Source organism: Ursus maritimus, unplaced genomic scaffold (assembly GCF_017311325.1).
Source record: "Ursus maritimus isolate PB19 unplaced genomic scaffold, ASM1731132v1 scaffold_2, whole genome shotgun sequence".
Classification (NCBI taxonomy): Eukaryota; Metazoa; Chordata; class Mammalia; order Carnivora; family Ursidae; genus Ursus; species Ursus maritimus.
The window spans coordinates 92,574,528-92,595,173 of NW_024424452.1; the positions used below are offsets into that span (position 1 = coordinate 92,574,528).

The 20,646-nt window shown below is 37.6% G+C and overlaps 1 protein-coding gene across 1 annotated transcript in view; it reads left to right on the top strand.

Annotated features, from left to right (window-relative positions):
- INTS7 (integrator complex subunit 7) overlaps window positions 1–20,646 on the top strand; it is an 88,873-nt gene that overhangs the window by 275 nt on the left and 67,952 nt on the right. Inside the window, exons 2-4 of the mRNA XM_008701174.2 lie at window positions 10,518–10,647; window positions 13,634–13,780; window positions 20,273–20,410. Of these exons, the coding sequence (XP_008699396.1) occupies window positions 10,518–10,647; window positions 13,634–13,780; window positions 20,273–20,410 (415 nt within the window). The remainder of the gene's footprint in view (window positions 1–10,517; window positions 10,648–13,633; window positions 13,781–20,272; window positions 20,411–20,646) is intronic.

The window sequence follows — 20,646 nt, forward strand, 5'->3', positions numbered from 1 at the left end:
GCATGCGCCTAGCTTCCCTGGGCGGGGGCGAGGGCGGGCACCTATGCTTTTGGTGAGTCTAGAGCATTTCCCGCTTTGGGAGATTGCAGGAAAATTGCAGTGTTGCTGGTTTGCCTTTGCACCAGCTGAACAAGTAGTGAGCTCCAGTGATGGGCCCCGTTTGACCGCTTGAGGGCACAGTCCCCCGATTTTCCAAGCAGTTTGTAAAAATGCTACATTTGAATTGTGAAAATATTTGTGGGTACGTTCAGTTGAGACAAGGTCTTATCAAGAGTGCCGGTAATAATCTTGCAGCACTTTATAACAATGTATTTTATTTCTGTAACTCTTACCTGCGGGTTACTAAGTCATTAAATACGACCAAGAAAATCCGAAAAGCATATCTCCTCTTTCTGTAAATTCCTCGAGTTCTATTTTCCTGTGGGAGGAGCGGTGGGGGGTGGTAGGGCCGCTTGGTGTAGTGGAAGGAGCTTTGGAGTTAGACTGAGTCGAATTCTAATGCCACCAATTTTGTGATCATGGACAGGTACCTAACTTCACCCAACCTTGGTTTTTTTGTCTGCAGAGTGGGTCCAGTACCATTGAGCTTGCAAGACTGTTGTAAATACTAAGTGATATAATTGTATGCAAACGAAGCCTTTATTAAATGCTAAAGATATGCCTTCTTAGGCTATGGGAGGCAGAGGCAAATATTTGACACTAAAGAACTCAAGTATTAAACCTTTGTTTCAGTGATTTTTATTGAATGGGGGGAAACATTTTGTTACCTGGTATACAGTTAATTCTTCCTTAACCATAGTCAGTATATAATATATTGAGAATTGGGACTACGGGTTAGAAGGATCTGTCTTTAAGTCCGCTTTGAGCCAGTTCCCAGCTCTTACTTGGACACTGTTAACTTTTTTGGGATTTTGGGGTTTTTTGTTTTTTAACCTGTAAACACTTCTAGTGGGTAGGTCTAGATCAGAGTTTCTCAGACTTTTTAAAAAGCTTTTAACTTCTTGTGACCAACATAAAAATGTCACAGCACTCCAATGAGATATTCCTTTGGTTGAGTCACAGTATATTTAGTGCATTCCCATCAGTCAAGAAAATGATGTTGAGCTTTTTACTTTTTCTTACCAAAGCTTGTAGGGCCTTTCCCTCTGCAGTACAAAATTATAGTATTAGATCTGTTTTCCATTCTGGAAATTTCTTCCTTATTCCCTAGTGAGAGTTGCAGGTCCAGATATCTAATAACCCCACCAAATCAAAAGATATTTTCTACCACTCTGGGCCAGGTGGGCTTGTTTCATAATGACGGTAAGAAAGTGGTTGTAGAGCAGAGATCAGGATCAGGCTCTGAGATGTCAGAAAATCTGGTATTGTTTAATTCCTAAAAATTTGCCATTATGTTAAGAAAAAAACTCACAATTTTTGCTCCTTAGAAGTTGAAATAGAACTATTTCAGTTCTGTAAGAAATAAATGGATGACTATTGATTGTTTAACTCTAAACCAGCTGTCAGTCCTAGGCATTAAGTACGTTATCACGTTCCATTCTCCCAGCAATACCCCAGGTGAGTATTTCCCAGATGAGTCTCAGGCTCAGAAAGATAATTTGAACAAGATTAGAACAAAATTTTTGTTCTTTTTCACCTCACCATGCTATATACCTTTTAAAGCTGTTAGGAAATTAGATTACAGAAATAGCCAGTTTCATTAGAATATAGTTTAGTATTTTAACAATTGAATTATTTCATACTTTATCTGTTAAAATATTTGTTTTATGAGTCAAAGTTCGTAGGGTCAGAAGGCTGCAAATTCTAACCTTCTTTTAATTCCAAATCAACTAGAGTTTACCAAAGTGCATTCCAAGGAATATTGTTTTTAAAATATTTTAATGGGAGTTTCTTACTCCATAGCCTCTCTTCCTGTCCCTCCCTCCTTCCCCCCAAAACATACAGACGCTCACGTTCACACACCTTACTTCCTTAGGGTTTGTCCTAGGGAAACAACAATAAAACAAAACACAGCCCTTGCCTCTGTAGAACTTAACTTTTGGACAGAGAAAACAGGCAATAAGCAAATACAGTAAGCATATATTATGACAAATAGTAGAGAAAAATGAAACTAATGAAGGGGGCTGGAGAAAACTGGGTGTGGAGTTGGGGTTGGTTATTTTATATAGGATAGTCAGGGAAAGGCCTCATTGGTCAAATAGAGGAATAGCAAGTGCAAAGGCCCTGAGGTTGGAGCCTGTTTTGCATGCCATTTCTGGAATAGAGTGATAGACATTGAAGATAAAAAGATAACCAGAAGCCAGTTCATGTAGGGCAGTACAAACCATTGAAAAGACTGGCTATAATTCTGAGTGAGATGGGACACCGTGGGGGATTTTCAGCAGATCTGTGGCATATCTGGCTTAACTTTGAGAAGATCAGTTTGGCTGCTGTGTTGAGAGTACATTGCAGAGATAGAAGTAGGGAAACTAGTGAGGAGGCAATTATAACAATCCAGCGTGGGTGTAGAGGGGAATATAGTGGCTTGGGCCACTTCAGTGAGTATGTGTGAAATGCTGAGATTCTGGATATATTTTGAAGGTAGAGCCAACAAGGTACACTAATGAATTTGGTGAGAATGTGAGAATTAGTGGTCAGGAAAACCTTAGAGGTTTTGGTCTGATCTAGAAGTATATGTTGCCATTTACTGAGTGAATGAAAGTGAAATCGGTTTGGGACTGCTAAATTTGAGACCTCTCATAATCATCCAAATGGAGGTGTTGAGTAGGCAGTTAGGTGTACAGATGTGACACTTGAACTCCATTATGAAGAAACATCTGTGGCACTAGTGTCCTAAGATACACACTTGGGTAATGTCATTTATAGCCTGTTGCACTTTGTTCTGAGCCTTTTGAGCAAGCATGGCAGTAAGCTATTTGTTTCTGATCTCTCTAGGAATAAATGGATGCTGTTTTGAAGCTGAGTCAAGTCCATTCCTTCAGGATGTAGTTAGCAACACAGGAAAGTAATCATGTGATAGCCATTCATTCATCCAGCAGATACTTCTGGATCACCTACATTGTGTTAGTCACCGTACTCAGGCTTAGGGCTGTATTAGTGAACACAACAGCTTTAAGAAGGAAACGGAGCTAGATGAAATATGGCTTTGTTGGTAGGACAAAAAGTTTGGATTTTATGCCAAATGCATTGAGAAGACACTGAAAGTTTTTAAGCAGAGGACTGACTTGGATTGGTTTACATTTTTAGAGATCACTCTAGCTGCTATGTAGAGGTCTTTCTGTCCCTTTTTTAGAGGTTTAAGCTGATAACCATACTGACTGAATTTCTGTGACGACTGAACAGAGTTAAGTGTTAAAATCAAATACTACTTACATTTATCTGACACATTTCATAATATGGACAATCACTAATGTAGGCATTGTAAAAGACATATCTCACATAAATTACTCTAAGAAGTATAACTTTTTCACTAGTATAACTTCTGCATAATCTAAACTGACAGAAGGTGTCCTGATGATTTAGGGAAATCTATGCAAGATCTCCTTCACCGTGAGTGAAAAGGAGAGAGTCTCCCTTAAATGACATCACTTAGCCTATCTGATTCCTGTGAGGTGACCTCGAAAGGGTGAGGTGAAAGAGCAATGGGGAAGGCAGTGGTTCCCTTTCTTGCAGCTGGGCAATAGGAAGGGAGGAAATACAGGAGATGGAGTTGCTACTTGAGGTGTGGGGGAACTTACTGCTGCATGAAAAATGTGATGGGATGCTCAATGAAAAGTTAAAATATGAAATGGAAAATTGATATAAATCAGGACAACTATTTATTCTCCCTTATTTTCCCCTTAGAGGCTATCCCCTCACCTATATTCCAAAACATGTGAATTCTCAGACTGTGAGAGGCCACAGATTGCTGTTATACTGTCCATATTGGCACAGATGTGGTTGGTGTTATGATAAATAGAAGGCTTTGGAAGTATCTCCATATTCCCTACTAAAGAGAGAGGCTTTGCAGCGAGGCCTATCCAGGTGACTAATTCCATGCCATAACCGATTGATTCCGATGTGGACATGTGACCCACACGGAGTCAATCTAATTCTCTCTTGAGAATCTGTACCACCAGACCATATTTAGTCTGACAGTGTCACGAAGTGGACCTGTACGTTCATGTGGAATTGAGAGTCTTAACATCTCAGCTCCTGATTGGTGATCATTTGATGAGTCAGGAACTAGTCCAAAAACCCAAGACCCTTTTGCAGTTCTTACTGAAATCCATAGACTCATCTTCATAGGTGGCTAAGAGCTACTGTCTTGTAACTTACAAAATGAATTGTTAAATATTCCTGAAAGTTGGTATTCATAAATAAACTAATTTGTTTATGATTCTAAATCAGTATTCTGTGTGCATGCCACACAATATTGCATACATCTCACCATGTACAATTACAGACAATTTATGAAATTTGGGTGAAGGGTATTTTATTATTATCAGTTGTGTTGACTACCATTTCAGTTTTTTCTATTCCTGCTTTTTAAATATAGTTTACTGAGACTTGCCATTATCGATTTATTAAGCTATGGGTTGTTAGGTTACCTCATAATGTGTGGTGCATATTTGTGTTGGTATTTTTCCTGCTCTCACCCCCATTTTTAATGAATACACTTTAAGATATATGTGTGTTATGGTTCCTTTCTGAGTCATCCTCACTCCTTAGCTAAAGCGAATGTGTAGAACAAACCCTCCTGAAATGTGCTTGGAAGGTAATGTGTATTCCCAGTATTCTTTGTAACTTTGTAAGGGGTGTTCATCATGTTGGTGGTCCCTTAGCATCTTGTGATCACTCCTGTGCTTTAGGAATGACCCACACTCCAAGCCCTGCCTCACCAGGGTGGAAGGAAAAGCTCACCTTCCTGGCTTCCCTTGCAAGAGAGCAGGATGTGAACTCCGCCCTGCGGAGACCTCTTCTGGGCTCTGTGATTTAGGAGTTCAGCAGCGCAAGAAGGCATAGTTGGAGAGCACTCTCACAGTTCTGTGCCCTGGCAGCCACAGCGGCGGCAGCGTTCCTAGGGGACGGTAGCAATGGCAATGGCTACAGGGTTCCTGGATGACAGCAGAGCTGATTGTAGCATCTGGTGTTTCCTAGCAACAGGACTTCTCATCTAATCAGTCTGGCAGTGTGGTATTAGGTGTTCTTAGATGTTTAGCCTTGAAACTGTTAGGTTTTTAATAAACTCATGTTCTGCCTCATCAGCCAGTTAGCTTGTGTTGCTTGAAGCTAAGAAATCTGGCTGATACATGCTACCTGGAATTGTGTGCTGTTTTGAAAACTTGATTACTGTACATAACAATCCCCAAGTTTACCATCATTTATGTTATTCTTCCTCAGTTCCCTAGAATTTGTCTTTCCTCAGAATTACACCGCTCTAAATCATAATTTAAATATCCTTTTTGAAATCTTAACCTCTGTCCTCTAGCTAGTTACTTGCTCGAGGTGTATTTTATTTAGCATAATAATTTAGGACCATAGACTCTGGAACCGGATTGCCAGGAAGTGAATCCCACGTCCGCCATTTATTAGCTGTTGTTTCTTAGGCACATTGCATAACCAGTCTTTGTGTCATTTTTAAAGTGGGGATAATAATAGTACCTAACTTCTATGTTTGCAGTGAGAGTTTAATTCATGTGAAGTGCTTAGTAAAGTGGCACAGAATAAGCACATAATATGCACCATCACCATCATCAGGACTAATTGCTGTATTGATTATTCTTTGTTATCATTCAGACCTCAATATGTTCACTAGTTTCCCCTACCCATCAGACTCTTCCTGTTGTTTCTTCTTTACCGAGCTTAGATTTCATGGTGCCACATTTTATTAACTTCATTAACTTTCTTACTAGCACTTTACTTACTTATTTTTTTAAAAGATTTTATTCATTTGAGAGAGAGGGAGAGAGCATGAGCAGGGGGAAGGACAGAGGGAGAAACAGACTCCCTGCTGAGCAGGGACACCCCCCCCCCCTCCACCGACATGGGGCCCGATCCCAGGACTCTGGGATCATGACCTGAGCCAAAAGCAGACACTTAACCAGCTGAGCCACCCAGGTGCCCCCTTACCAGCAGTTTAAATTATCATCCAAGATTCTCCTCTAGTTATGTGTGCCCAACAGCAGCCAAAAATTGCTAGAGAAAGATTGTCGGGTACATGGCTATTATCAGAAATGATAGCAAACCCAAATGGGCCTTCAGCACAGACCTGCAGTACTACAGTGTTTTCTTTGGTCAAGACTCCCACCTTCTTTAGTGACATTGCAGATCTTTAAATTTTTCAAAACTAGAAATCCTGGGTTTTATGTGAGATCTCATTTCATTTTTAAAATTTGACAATGAATTCAAAGCCTTTAAAAAACATTGTTATCTATCAGATGAAATTTGTCTGAGGGCCAAATTTAGCAAACTAATAGTTTTCTAACTCCAGTATAGGCAGGACAGTTAAAGAGTATGGAAGTGTGGAATCGTATGGATAGCTTGATGATCTAAGTTCCTGCCTCCTCAGAGTAACTAAACAGATGCCTGGGCCCCAGCCTCAGATTCAGTAGGTTTGGAGTAGAACTCTGGCACAGGTATTTTTGAAAAGTTTTACAAATGTTTCTGATGCAGAACCAGAGCTGAAAACCACTAGCCTAGCAAACTGTTCTGCACATGTGAAGTGCTAAAAGAGCCTAGAATAATGAATTTCACTTCCGTCAAATGAAGGTTGAAAGAATAAGCAATTTACAGACAACCTATTTTAGTTCTGGCTAGTCTACCTGCATGTTGCAACTGACTTAAGCACTGTTTAATTGCAGGCACTGAAAAGAAAGAGAGCTCTGTTTCTTTGGTGAGAGAATACAAAGATAAAGAAACAGCAATAGCATTCCTCCACCTTAATCTCTGGTTTTAGAACAAGAGTGCTGAGTGCCTGTTTTCAGGTGCTTGCCTTATCCTGGAATTGAAATTGGCCAAGAGCAAGCAAGATGGGTACCATACTGCCCCGAGCCTAGGATTCTTGCTAAATCCTAGGTCTTAATACACTTCTCTCTCCTCTTGCACCGCAGCTTCTGTTCCTGAGAGCCAGCCTTTCTTGTTTCCTTTTCCCTAAAGCTCTTAGATCAGTTATTAAAAAAGAAATTTACTATTCTTTAACTTATTTATTCTGATCAGCCCTGTTATAGGAAGGAGGGTCTATTTTATCTTAAGGAAGTAAAAGTTGACAGTATTAGAGAAATCAAAACATTTCTCTGGCCAGATTCAAAATTATCTTTGGTACATTTAAAATCATCATATTTAAACCAAAGAATGTAGTCTGTGGTTGTGTTTTTTAAGGGAAAGTGAAACAAATCATATTCTGTTAGCAAACTCCCTCTTCATGGGCTGCCTCCTACTTTACCTTTTTCATTCCAACCAAGGTTAATTCATTACAAACAGAACTTTACTCCCTTTTGCATCAGTCAGCTACTGGCAGAAAGAAGAGAAGGAAAAAAGTCCGATTACTGTGGATTGTCCCAACAGATTCCCACAGCACATACACACAAACACATCTGTTCCTTGGCTCTCACCTACATCCTCAGACTTGGCCCTTCCTCTTCTCCCCTTCCGTTTTGTCCTTACTACCCTACGTGTGTGTCTCTTGACCCCTTCATCAAGTCAGGGCTTTAGAAAAGCTTTTGAGGCTACATCAGCCATTGCCAGTTACCTAGAACATTTCCACAGGTACTGTGGTTGGAAGAGGACTTAGGAGCTTTAGTGGCAGTTCTGTGTATGGAGGCGGGGGGGTAGGGGAAGAATGGAGCAGGCAAAGAAGGAATATGTTCTAAATATCTCGGTTAGAAACTTGAATTAATTTTCAATTAATTTTCCCATAGGAACTTTTATTATAAGTGGTTATTGGATTCTGGAATATGATGAGTGCTGATAGTGCTGTTTTTTTCCTACGAGGAAATACATTCCAAGTACCAAATAACCAACTTGAGTGCATTTACAGAATTCAAACCATTAATAAGTTGTAGAAATTGCCTATGCAGATTTACTCTGTGGTTATCTTTTGTATTGAAACATACTGACAATAAAGAGTCCTCAGACGAATATTTCCTTTGTCATTTTTTAACAGTGAGTAGAGTTTATTGAACAGAGATATTCTAGGGCACTTATTCTTGTACGAATATGGATATAATTAGCATTTTATAAATGCTAGAATACTAAAAGAAATATTTGAAGCTGATGCTATTAATACCATATCAAGATATTCATTCTAAATGAATATTTTTTAGGGATTGAATATTAACTTTTTGTTTGTTGGGTTTTTTTATATTTTTAAAATCAGATTTATGTAGGTATAATTTATAGATAATTAAATTCACCAAATGGATGCAGTCATGAAACCACTACCACAGTCAAGACATAGAACATCTCCTTTACCCCAAAAACTTCTCCTGTATCCGTTTGTAGTCAGTTTTCTTTCTCTAGCCTTGGCAACCGCTGATCTATTCTCTGTCCCAAAGTTTTGCCTTTTCTCAAATGTCCTATAAAATAGTCATACAGTATGATAGTCTTTTTTGGGTCTGACTTCTTTTACTTAGCATAGTGATTTTAGGATCCACCCTTGTTGCATGAATCAGCAATTTTTTCTTTTTTATTGCTTAGTGGTAGTCCATTGTATGGCTAGACCACAATTTGTTTATTCATTCACCAGTTGATGGACATTTGGATTTTTTCCAGTTTGGGATTATTATAGATAAAGCTGCTGTGAGCATTTAAATACAAATCTTTGTATGGACATATGTTCTCAAAGCACTTGGATAAATATTTAGAAGTAGGATTGTTGATTTTATGGTTAAGTATAGGATCGTCTTTATAAAAAACAGCCAACTGTTCTCCAAAGAAACATACAGTTTTGCATTCCCACCAACAATATATGAGAGTTATAGTTGCTCCATATCCTCATTAGCACTTGGTATTGTCAGTCTTAAAATTTTTTAGCTTCTAGTGGGTATGTAGTAGTATCTTAATGTGGTTTTTAATTTATATTTCCCTGATGACCAACAGTGTTGAACATCTGTTAACTTGCATGTATTTGCCATTCATATTTCTTTTTTAATGAAATTTCCCTTCAAATCTTGCCCATTTCAAAAATCAGGTGGTCCTCTTATTGAGGCATAAGAAGTATGGATGCTGTCTGTGGAGCGACCCTGTTGGGTGGAGGCTGGAGGTGTGGGTGGTGAATTCACCCAAGACAGAACAAAGCAGATAGTAGTTTATCGAGGACACTGCAAGGGAGACTGTGAGGAGGCAGTGGTGGAGGGGGGTGGAGTATAGTGGGGGAAGTGAGGAGGCATGGGAACTACGGAATTTTCCTTTTTTGGTACCTGTGCCTGGTTGTAAGTAGCCCGTTGGTCAGCTAGGGTTTATGGATATTTTGAGGTGGGTCACCTAATGGGCCTGTCTGCATTCAGCTCAGTGGTCGCTGTGGGCCCCTTTACCTTACTCAGTTTCCATTGCTCAAGCCTATGGCTTAAAAGTGGCCTCCACATTATCCTTTATGAGATATGTGTTCTGTAAATATTTTTTTCTGGTGTGCGGCTTGTCTTTTCATTCTCTTAACAGTGTCTTTTGAAGAGCAGAAGTTTTTAATTTTGTTGGAGTTTATCACTTTTTATTCTATGACTCATGCTTTTTGTGTTTTATCTAAGAATTCTTTGCTTAACCCAAGCTCATAAAAATTTCCTCCGTATTTTCTTTATATGGTTTATAATTTTGGCTCTTACATTTAGGTCTGTGGTTCATTTTGAGTTAATTTTTGTATATGGTGCAAATTAAGAACCGGGGTTTTATTTATTTTTGCTTATGGATTCCCATTTGTTCCAGAATAATTTGTTAAAAAGAGTATCCTCTCCCCATTGAATTATTTTGGCCCCGTTGTTAGCTCATGGGTTTGAGACCTTTCTTCTTTCCTAACATGAAGCATTTGATGTTATAAATGTTTCTTCAAGAACTGTATCCGCTGCATCGCACAGGTCGTGCTTTCATTTGCATTCAGTTCAAGAGATTTTTCTAATTTCCCTTTCACTTATGGCTCATTTAGAAGTTGTTTAGTTTCCAGATATTTGGGAATTTCGTAGATATTTTTCTCCTAGTCATTTCTAATTTAATTCCACTATGGTCAGGGAACATAACAAAATATGGCTTCAGTCCTTTTAATTTTGCTGAGATTTGTTTTCTGGCCCCGAGTATTTTTAAAATACTCAATCTTTTTTGAAAAAAAAATTTGTTTCCTTTTCATTATCTTATATCTAAAGAGGCGGTTTACCAATTTACTATTTTGTTGGCCGTTTTTATTTTTAAAAAGCTCATGAGTTACAGTGGTATCTTACCTAATTGTGAATGACTGTTATGTTATGACTGTGTGATGCTGTGTGGGTATTTGCTATTTTCGCCTTGTAGCCACAGGTTTCTAAGCTGTTCTCCCGTTTTTGTGCTTTTCATAGGTCTAAGATCTGGCAAACTTGGTGAACAGTGTGAAGCAGTTGTTCGCTTTCCCAGGCTCTTTCAGAAATATCCATTCCCTATTCTCATCAATTCTGCGTTCCTAAAGTTAGCAGATGTTTTCAGAGTTGGGTAAGTCTTTTTAAAGCCTCAGTGTCGTAAAGTACTTTGTTCAGATTTCTTTGTTATTAATGTTGTGGTTCTTTATTGTTTTGCTCTTTGGGACTTCCACATGGTTAGTGACCATTTTAGTGGATGTACGTAGCAGTTTACAAAGCTTTTTGGTGTGAAATGTAATGGCATTTTAAGCAGAAATGAAGTTATAAGTGAGAGAGGACTTATTTCTTTGGGGAACAGAATAAATCCAATTAAGATAATCTCAATATATATATATTGCATCCTTTGGAAGTATCTGTGGTTTGCAGACATTGTTTTGGGGAGTTCCTGATTTAGTAACTTATTTTATTTTATTTTTATTTTTATTTTTTTTTAAAGATTTTGTTTATTTATTCAACAGAGATAGAGACAGCCAGCGAGAGAGGGAACACAAGCAGGGGGAGTGGGAGAGGAAGAAGCAGGCTCATAGCGGAGAAGCCTGATGTGGGGCTCGATCCCGGATCACCGGGATCACGCCCTGAGCCGAAGGCAGACGCTTAACCGCTATGCCACCCAGGCGCCCCAGTAGTAACTTATTTTATAACACAAGATTACATGTTACTGTGAAGTGCCTGAAACATGGAAGGCCTGGATAAATACCTTTTGGGTTTTTTTTTTTTTTTTTTTTTTTTTTGTCCCCACCAGTCCATTTCCTGCTTCTTTCGACTAGTTTCCATGCACTTTGTGTTCAAACACCAAATCAGACGTGAAGGGGAAGAGATGTGTAGAATTAGCTTTAGGGAAGAGGAAGACTGTCTGACCTCCTGGCCTTGGTCATAATATGATGGAGGAGATTTAATTCATCCCTAGGGCTTCTCTTTCTGTCACTGCCATTTGGGTATCTTGCAGCAGGATTGCAGGCATTGCTAACTGCTTCTGCTTCGTATTCTAAGTGTAGGCTTCACGCTACCAAACACCATACGATTCCTACATGTAGCTCCCGTTTTCTCTAGGTACAGCAGCGGAGCAGTGTTTCCAAACTTTGCATCTTGAAAACTCTCACGTGATCTCCTCTGATCTTGAGTATGTTATTCCAGTTCCACATTCCTTCTTGATACTTGAGTCTTCGTTCCTTTATGTTATCCTTTCCCTAATATATGCTTAGAGTTCTTGGCCTTGGCTTTAACATTTCTCATCCTTCCTTCTCATACATGTCTGAGGATGTCAGGTAACATCCAGGGAACTGATACAATAGGACACATCAGAAAGGATTGAATGGGGTCCACTGTGGGAGGAGAGAGAGACAGAGCTGTAAATGCTGAGTTACAGGACGTCTAATATCTCTTACAACAGACGTGAGTTTTTTATTTCCTATCAAATGTATGGCATATGGTTTGCCAAGGCAGTTCTGTCAGTCCCCACCACCAAGGTCACATACCTGTTGACCACAACCGAGTCAGCCCCAGCTGTTTGTTTTATTACTTCTGATTTGCTAGTTATAAAATGGTCCTTCATTGCTATTTTAACTAGCATTTTATAAATAACTTGGGAGGTTGACTATTTTGCCATGTGATCTCATTTTCTTTACTACAAATTTTCTATTTGTTTGCTTCCTTAATTTTTGTCTTATGTATAATCTTTGATGAAAATCCTCAAACATACTAAATTTTTGTGAGTAATATTGTCAGTATTCTTTGATTAGAAAAAGATGTGAAGGGGTAATGGGGACATTTATTTCACCCATCTGCAGTAATATGAGTAACTAACGTTTACTGAGCTCTTTCTATACATCAGATGCACATGTTTTCACAGGTGAGGTAAGCACTGTTGATCAGCGTCATATAATTGAGGACACTGAATTGAGCAGAGAACGTTAACTTGTCCACAGTGATAATACAGTTAGTGAGAGACAGAGCCAAAATACCAGTCTTGGCAGTTGGTCTCCAGAATCTATGATATATTACCTTTCTGTCAGTTTGAACGGTTGTATTTATTGTATATAATAAATTTAAGACATACCTGGATGAGCAGTCTGTACATGAGAAAATTATTATTTTTAGGAAAAATGTCAGACATTTGAAAAGGATTCCTTATGTTTTGTTTTGTTTTGTTTTGTTTTGTTTGGGCATTTCAGGTACACTAACAGATGCAAAAGCAAAAACTTGAGAATCCCTCTTCCAGTTGGTGAAGTAATCAAATATGCCAATCACTCCCACAATCGTGTCATCTGCAAATCAGGGCAGGTTCTCTTCCTTTTTGATCTGTGTGTCTTTTATTTCCTTTTCTTACTGTACTAACATGAAGTTTCAGCCTTATGTCGAATAAGAATAATGAGAGCTGGCATATTTGTCTTTTCCCCAGAATTCTGAGGAAAGCATTCATTCTTTTACCCCCTAAATATAGTGTTAGCTGTAGGCTTTTGGTTTATATTCTTTATCAGGAAGAAGTTTTCTTCTTCTTTTTTTTTTTTTTTTAAAGATTTTATTTATTTATTTGACAGAGATAGAGACAGCCAGTGAGAGAGGGAACACAAGCAGGGGGAGTGGGAGAGGAAGAAGCAGGCTCATAGCGGAGGAGCCTGACGTGGGGCTCGATCCCGTAACGCCGGGATCACGCCCTGAGCCGAAGGCAGACGCTTAACCGCTGTGCCACCCAGGCGCCCCAAGAAGTTTTCTTCTATTCCTAGTTTGATTAGTTTTATCATGGATGGGTTATTGAATTTTGTTTATTGCTTTTTCCACATCGATTGACATGACTGTGTAACTTCTTTAGCCTGTTAATATTATGAATTACATTGCTTAATATTTGAATATTAAACCAGCCTGGTATTCCTGGGTTAAAAACAATAACAACAACAAAACCTGAAGTGTAGGCTTTAGCTCTTTAAATGATAAGAAATAATATTAGGTTGAAAAACATTGGCCCGTTGCTAAAATTTAATATCATTAGTGTTGCTTTGATTCCTAACTAAATATTACTTTCGTAAAGTGGTCTAATTTACTTTACCTCTGGTTCTTCACAGAAACAATTTCCTGAGGCTGTGTGTTCTTAAAGTTACTCAACAAAGTGAGAAGCATTTGGAGAAGATTCTGAATGTGGATGAATTTGTGAAGAGAATTTTCTCTGTGATTCATAGTAATGATCCTGTAGCAAGAGCCATCACACTCCGGTATACTCTGTTGCTATCATGAATCACCACAAGATTGTTTGAGTTGCAATTATGTACTCAAAAAGGGCAATATGTTTCCTTTTTTCATTTTGAATGTTAAGAATTTGTTTTTTCAGCTGAGGCTCCAGGCAGAAATACGGTAACCATCCCAATCTGTACATGCTTTTCTGTTACCACCTATGATACTGTTTTGGTTGTGAATTATTGCCTAACTTGTGTTTGAAACATTCCTTTTTGTGGGTTGGTCTTCTGATCAGCTAACTGGGGTCTGAATCTAGCTTAGCCTCAGCTCATTTTGAGCTCCTACCTTCCTGATCTTGTTCTGGTTCATGTCAGTTTTTCTATTCACTGTTGGTTATGTGCTCACTTTTATATGCAGTAATTTGTATTTGAACTTCTTGGAGAATGCCAGATGGAACCACTGTAGTTTCTCCATCCTTTTCTTTCTTGGCATCTAAAAAAATTTTTTTAAAGATTTTATTTATTTATTAGACAGAGAGGGAGCAGGGGGAGGGGCAGAAGAGAAGGGAGAGAGAGAATCTCAAGCAGATGCCTTGCTGAGCAGGAGCCCAGCGTGGGGCTTGATCCCATTACCCTGAGATCATGACCTAAGCCAAAATGAAGAATGGGTTGCTTAACCAACTGAGCCATCCAGGGACCCACCCCCCAAAATTTTTTTTAAAATTTTGTCAAAATTTCATATTTGTAAACCTTAAATCCAGGTTGAACCATATTCTCTTTTTAGGTCTGCTGTCTATGGAATGAATGTGTAATTTTTAGACTTTTGAAATTCACTTTCCTAAATTATAGGGCTCACTTCTGACTTGCCTTGTTCAGAAGTGAGCCCTCTTTTTAACCATGAAGTCTAGGATGTCACTTCTCTAAGTTTTCCCATCAGGAGTCTGTTCTTCCCTCTTGTTCAGAATTAAGTGGTTTTGTAATTCCTCTGCCTTTTGAGTGATTAAACTATGAGCAGAGTGTGATATTTTAAAGTCAGTTAATTGGTTTTATCTTTTAAAAACTATATATAATAGAACAATTAAATTTAAGATAGCTTTTACCTTTTGATTCAGCAAATTCACTTACAGGAATTTTTTTCTATAAATCATTTTTAAAAGTTGGCGAATATATGTATACAGATGATCATAGTATCATTTTTGTAAAAAGTGAAAAATTGGGGCAAAATTATGTTGATATGGGAATAATTTATGGACCACTGTATAACTTTGAAAGAATGAAGGGTGTGTGTGTTTAACATAGAGATATTAAGGGGCACCTGGGTGGCACGGTTACTTGAACATCCGACTCTTGGTTTCAGCTCAAGTTGTGACTCAGGCTGATGAGATAGAGCCCTGCTTTGGGCTCTGTGCTCAGCGCGGAGTCTGCTTCAGATTCTGTCTCCCTCTGCCCTTGCCGCTTGTGCTTGCTCGCTCTCAAATAAATAAATAAATCTTTAAAAAGGAAAGAGATATTAAGTTGAAAAAAACAAGTAGTCAAGTGTTGTCCATTTTTAACTCATTTTTATCCATAATATTAATATATGTGTTTATATAGGCTCAGAAAAGAATCTGGAGGAATATATACTGTTAACAGAGATTATTTTGGTTGTGGGAAGGGGTTAGTGGGCTATGGATTACAGGAGACTTTTCTGAGTGGTTTTGCAGTGTTTGAATTATTTTCCACAGGCATAGGTTATTTTTTTTTATCAGAAGATAATTTTAAAAAGAAATAATAGCATTTAACTAGTAGAATGATTTTATAAATAATTTAGAGCTAGTTTGAATGTTTTGAGAAGAATATAGATTAATATTTGAATATTCCATTCATTTTGTTCTTTCCAAGTCATGACAACTGGGCTTTGCCACAGTTCTTCATTGAAGAACTGTTGCTGTCAATAAAACCAGAGATTTCTAGAAAGCTTCCAGAAAAATTTATTTATTTAGAAAGAACACTTTAAAGGAAAAAAATCAGATTGAAATTATATTTTTCAACATTAATACTTGATGCAAAAAATATTAAAAGAAACTTGAGTTGAGGTGTCTGGGTGGCTTAGTCGGTTAGGCATCTGACTTCAGTTCAGGTCATGATCCCAGGATCCTGGGAGCAAGCCCCGCATCTGGCTCCCTGCTCAGTGGGGAGTCTGCTTGTCCTCCCTCTGCCTGCACCCCGTCCCGTGCACTCTCTCTCTCTTTCTCTCAAATAGATAAATAGAATCAAAAAAAAAAAAAAAAAGAAATATGAACTAAGAATGTTAAGGAGTACAATTACCATTTAAAACACAGTACAGGGTGCCTGGGTGACTCAGTCGGTGGAGCTTGTGACTCTTGATCTCAGGGTCGTAAGTTCAAGCCCCACATTGGTTTCGAGATTACTTAAAAATAAAATCTTAAAAATAAATAAATAAATAAATAAATAAATAAATAAATAAATAAAATGTAGTGCAGTTAATATGATCCTTAGATATACAAGGCCTTAGATGGTTTTGCCAAGTAGGGACGTGTTTTAAAAACATTTCTTGGAATAGTTACTTTAGGAAGAGGAAAAAGCTTGAAGATCAGGACTAAGGGGTGATCAGATCATTTTGTAAAGTTTCCAGAATTATAAAGTAAATATCAAATACCAAAAAAGTGTATTTATAACAACTCAAAACTAAAATTCTAGTATCAACATAATATGAGGGTATCAAACCCTTTTCACAAAAATAGAACATTTTTGAATAGCCTTAAAATTTTTTTCCTGATTTCATTTTTTTCATGATACAAGGAATGACTTAAAGTAAAAAAGTATTTTTTAGTGTATTATTTAACATTACATTATAAAGTTTTAAAAATACAATCTTCTAAAAATTATAAAGAATACTAATTTCGCCATTAAAAAAGTAATAAGCACCATGTCATTTACTACCTTAATTATGTAAGAAAAAGCATGATAAATCACACATTTGACTTGGGGCTAAATATATTAAAACATAGGTTCCTTTTTTCCCCAATAACATTTTATTATAAATTTTAATAATAGAGCAAAAAAGTTTTTCTAATGCATTTCATAGTAAATTATAGATAGTACATTTCCTGCTGGATACTTCGGCATGTGTATCATTAGCAAGAGTTCAGTTTATTTACAGGGTTATCTGGTTCTTTTTTTTTTTTTTTTAAGATTTATTTATTTATTTATTAGAGAGAGTGCTCGCGCATGCGTGCATGCACAAGCAGGGGGAGGGGCAGAGGGAGAGAATCTCAAGCAGACTCCCAGACCAGCGTGGAGACCTGTGATCCCACCACACATGAGATCATGAGCTGAGCCTAAACCAAGAGTTGAATGTTCAACGAACTGAGCCATCCAGGCTCCCCACAGGGTTATCTGGTTCTTTAAGGTTAATTTGCTGAGTACTGACAGATGCTTCAAGTTACTCCAACCATTATCAAGATAAAGAACTTACTCCAGAATATTCCGTTACGCTCTTTCTACTCAGTTCCTTCATCCACCTCCCCAGAGGCCACTGCTCGCTCTTCTCATTTTTTCCCATTATATAGATAAATTTTTTGTCTGTTTTCAAACTTCATATAAGTGGGCTCCTACAGTGGGTGTCCTTTTGTGTAAGACTTCTTTAACTCAACGTTTTTGAGATTAATCCAATTTTGTATGTCAGTAATTTGGTTCTTTTATTGCTGAGTTTTCCATTGTGTGACTGTGAGTTTATTTATCTGTTCTCTTACTGATGAACACCTAGGCTGTTTCCAGTTTGGGGCTATTACAAATAAAGTTGGTGGAACCTTTTTGTACGAGGCTTGTTGTGAACACGCTTCCCTTTCTGCCAAATATATACGTAGGAGTGAAATTGCTGGTCGTGGGGTAGGCGTATACTTAATTTTATAAGAAACTGCCAGACCTTTTTCCAAAGTGGTTTTAACCATTATATTCTGACCAACAGCACGTGAGCTCTGGTTGCTTCACCCTTTTGCCAACCTTTGGTGTTGTCAGTCTTCTTCATTTTAGCCATTCTAATGGGGTGTACAGTGGTTTTGAATTGCATTTCCCTGATGGTAATGATCACTTGCTCATGTACCTTTTGACAACAGTTTCTTCTATCTATTTTGGGAAGATCTGTTCAGATTGTTTGCCTATTTTCTTTAATTAGGTTGTTTAGATTTTATTATGTTACCTGTCTTTTTATTACAGAATTATAGGATTTCTTGGTACATTCTGAATACCAGTCCTTTGTCAGATATATGCTTTACAAATCATATTTAAAAATAGAAACTTCTTTCAGGGCCTGAAAGTCATGAACAGAATGACTACCATTTTTATGCTTTTCCTTAAGTTATGTCTCGGCATTATTGTTTCTTATGTTTTCTGTCTGTAACTAAAATAACGTATGCCTCAGAATAAAGATAGTTCCAAACTGGGTAGGTGTCAGAACCAGCCCAGATGCTGGCAGTGTGAAACCAAGTGAGTGTGCGTCTGTGATAGCCACTAACCACTGTACATCGCTTTTAGTTTATGCTACGAGGTCTTCAAAATATTCTGCTTTTAAAAGGGAGAAATAAACATAAGGGCTTTTGTTAAAAAAAAAAAAAAAAAGGAAAGAAAGAAAAAAGAAAAAAAAAGATGTCAGCTTTTTGAAATCCCATTTGGGAACCAGCGGCCTGCTCAGCTGAAGAGAGGTTTGGCTGGATGTATTGGGAGAACTGTTCCGGTCCCAATTCACATTCTGATGAGGTGACATTTCATAAACCACTTTCCTTGATGTAAAGTGAGAAAAGTAATAACCGCCCTAATGGATTCACTTGTTTCCTATATGGTAAAATGCAACATGGGCAGAAAAAGTTTTGGTCACCGTAGAAACGTAAAGAACCTGGCTATTAAAATCTGTCTTTGAAAAGGTATGAAGCATATAAGTGATTATATTCCTTCCTTCTATCGCGAAGTACTTGACTATAATACTTTATCTTTTATAAAGAAAAAGTTGTGATACAGAAAGGATCTCAATGTTTTATAGGAACATGATTTTTCATTGAGGAGCATTATAATAGCACCATGTAAAACGAGTCTGTTAAGGAGAAAAACAAAGTCTACAAAGAAAAGACGGGGCTGATAAATGATAGATCAACATTAAGTACTCATTGAATAGAAAGTTTGTTGTGTGTTTTTAGGGCAATAGATTAACGTGGGGACTCTTATCTCAAGGAGATTGCCTTCTGGAAGAATGTTCATAAGATTAAACACACGAAGGAACGCAAAAAGTGAAGTCTCTCAAACACTAAGGAGTTCTTAGAGTCAGAATGATTTCAACTTAAAGAGGAGAAAGGACAAGGAAGAGATGATACTTTAAAGGTGTTTTCTTTTTTTACCCATTACTTTAGACTTCTTAATTGAAACAAATGGAAGAAGAAGCTGGGAGGGATTCATAGTGTTCGAAAAGTAGTGCTACAAATTATTTACAATATTACCAGAAGTATTTTCAGGAAGTAGTGATCAATGGGATTTTGCCTTTTTTGCCCTTTTATATTTAAATAGTAACAAACTGTTGATCAAAATGTGTTGATATTAGCCTAATCTTTTCTTATATAAAATATTACATTACAAGCTGTATTTCTTTTGAAAAATAACTCATCTAATTTCAAAACTTTGTTTTCACATTGAATACAAATGACATACTTAGTCCATTTTAGTATTTTGTTTGGTATAAAATCTAATACTTCTGTCCAATCAAATTTCCATAAGATAGTTGGTGACATGTCAAGTTGGAAGGGTACGTAGGACACTGACTTTGAGAAAGGTTGTCACTGTAGGAACTCTGTTTTGTTTATTGCAGTGTTTCGTAGCCCTCAAAAATCCATGCCTTTCTGCTGAAAACATCTTTCAAGCTTTATCTTATGTAGTTTATGTGACAAACAATAGAATTTTTTTCCTTTTCCAAGTTTATAATTTATTATAAATAGACTGTGCTTTTCCAGATGCTACCTTCCTCATCCTTGCAGAGTCTGAAATGAACCCCAGGGAGTGTCCTCTACCTCTGTCCTCTTGATGCTGAAGACAGATTTGAAAATCATGGTATCAGTATTTACTGATGTAGGAAAAAAGACTGGGAGTCTTACCTTTTTTTTTTTTTTTCTGGATCTGCTTAATAGGAAGAGTGTTGTTTTGCTAAAATGGACTTATAGAACATTGGAAAATTGATATTTTGATGCTTTAATAATTCAGAAGTTTCTGGCCTCTATTTGGTACCTGGGAGGTACTTCAGGATGATAATTTTTCCAATTTTGCTTATGTTAGATAAGCCATGTTAATTTCTCTGACATATCAGAGTGTGGAAAAGTGCTTAGAATTTGAGTCACTGCTTGATTCCTAAAGTTGATGTTTTACTAACCCGAGATTTAAGGAATTACCTACAAATTTTAATTTTGGCAATCTGGCTTTGCCTTGCTTCTTCCTCTCTTGATTTTCAGCTTATTATATTTCTGTTCTTCTTGGATCTCTCTGTCTCTGTAGGATGTTGGGAAGCCTGGCATCAATAATTCCTGAGAGGAAGAATGCTCACCATAGTATTCGTCAGAGTCTGGACTCACATGACAACGTAGAGGTCGAAGCTGCTGTTTTTGCTGCTGCAAACTTCTCCGCACAGTCAAAGTAAGCATCGGCCCTTTAATAATTTGTCTTCCCAAGAAGAGGTCTTGGAGGAATAACTCATCAATATACATAAACACTAAGAGAACAGTGTAAATGGCAAGTTGTATCTTCCAAGGGGGTTTACATCATGTCCGGGAAACAGAACTTCGTTACATAAAACAGAATGCTTAAGTATGTATGTTGGCATTAACTGCCCATGAATTAAGAATTTCCAGAAAGACAAATCAGCTGATTAG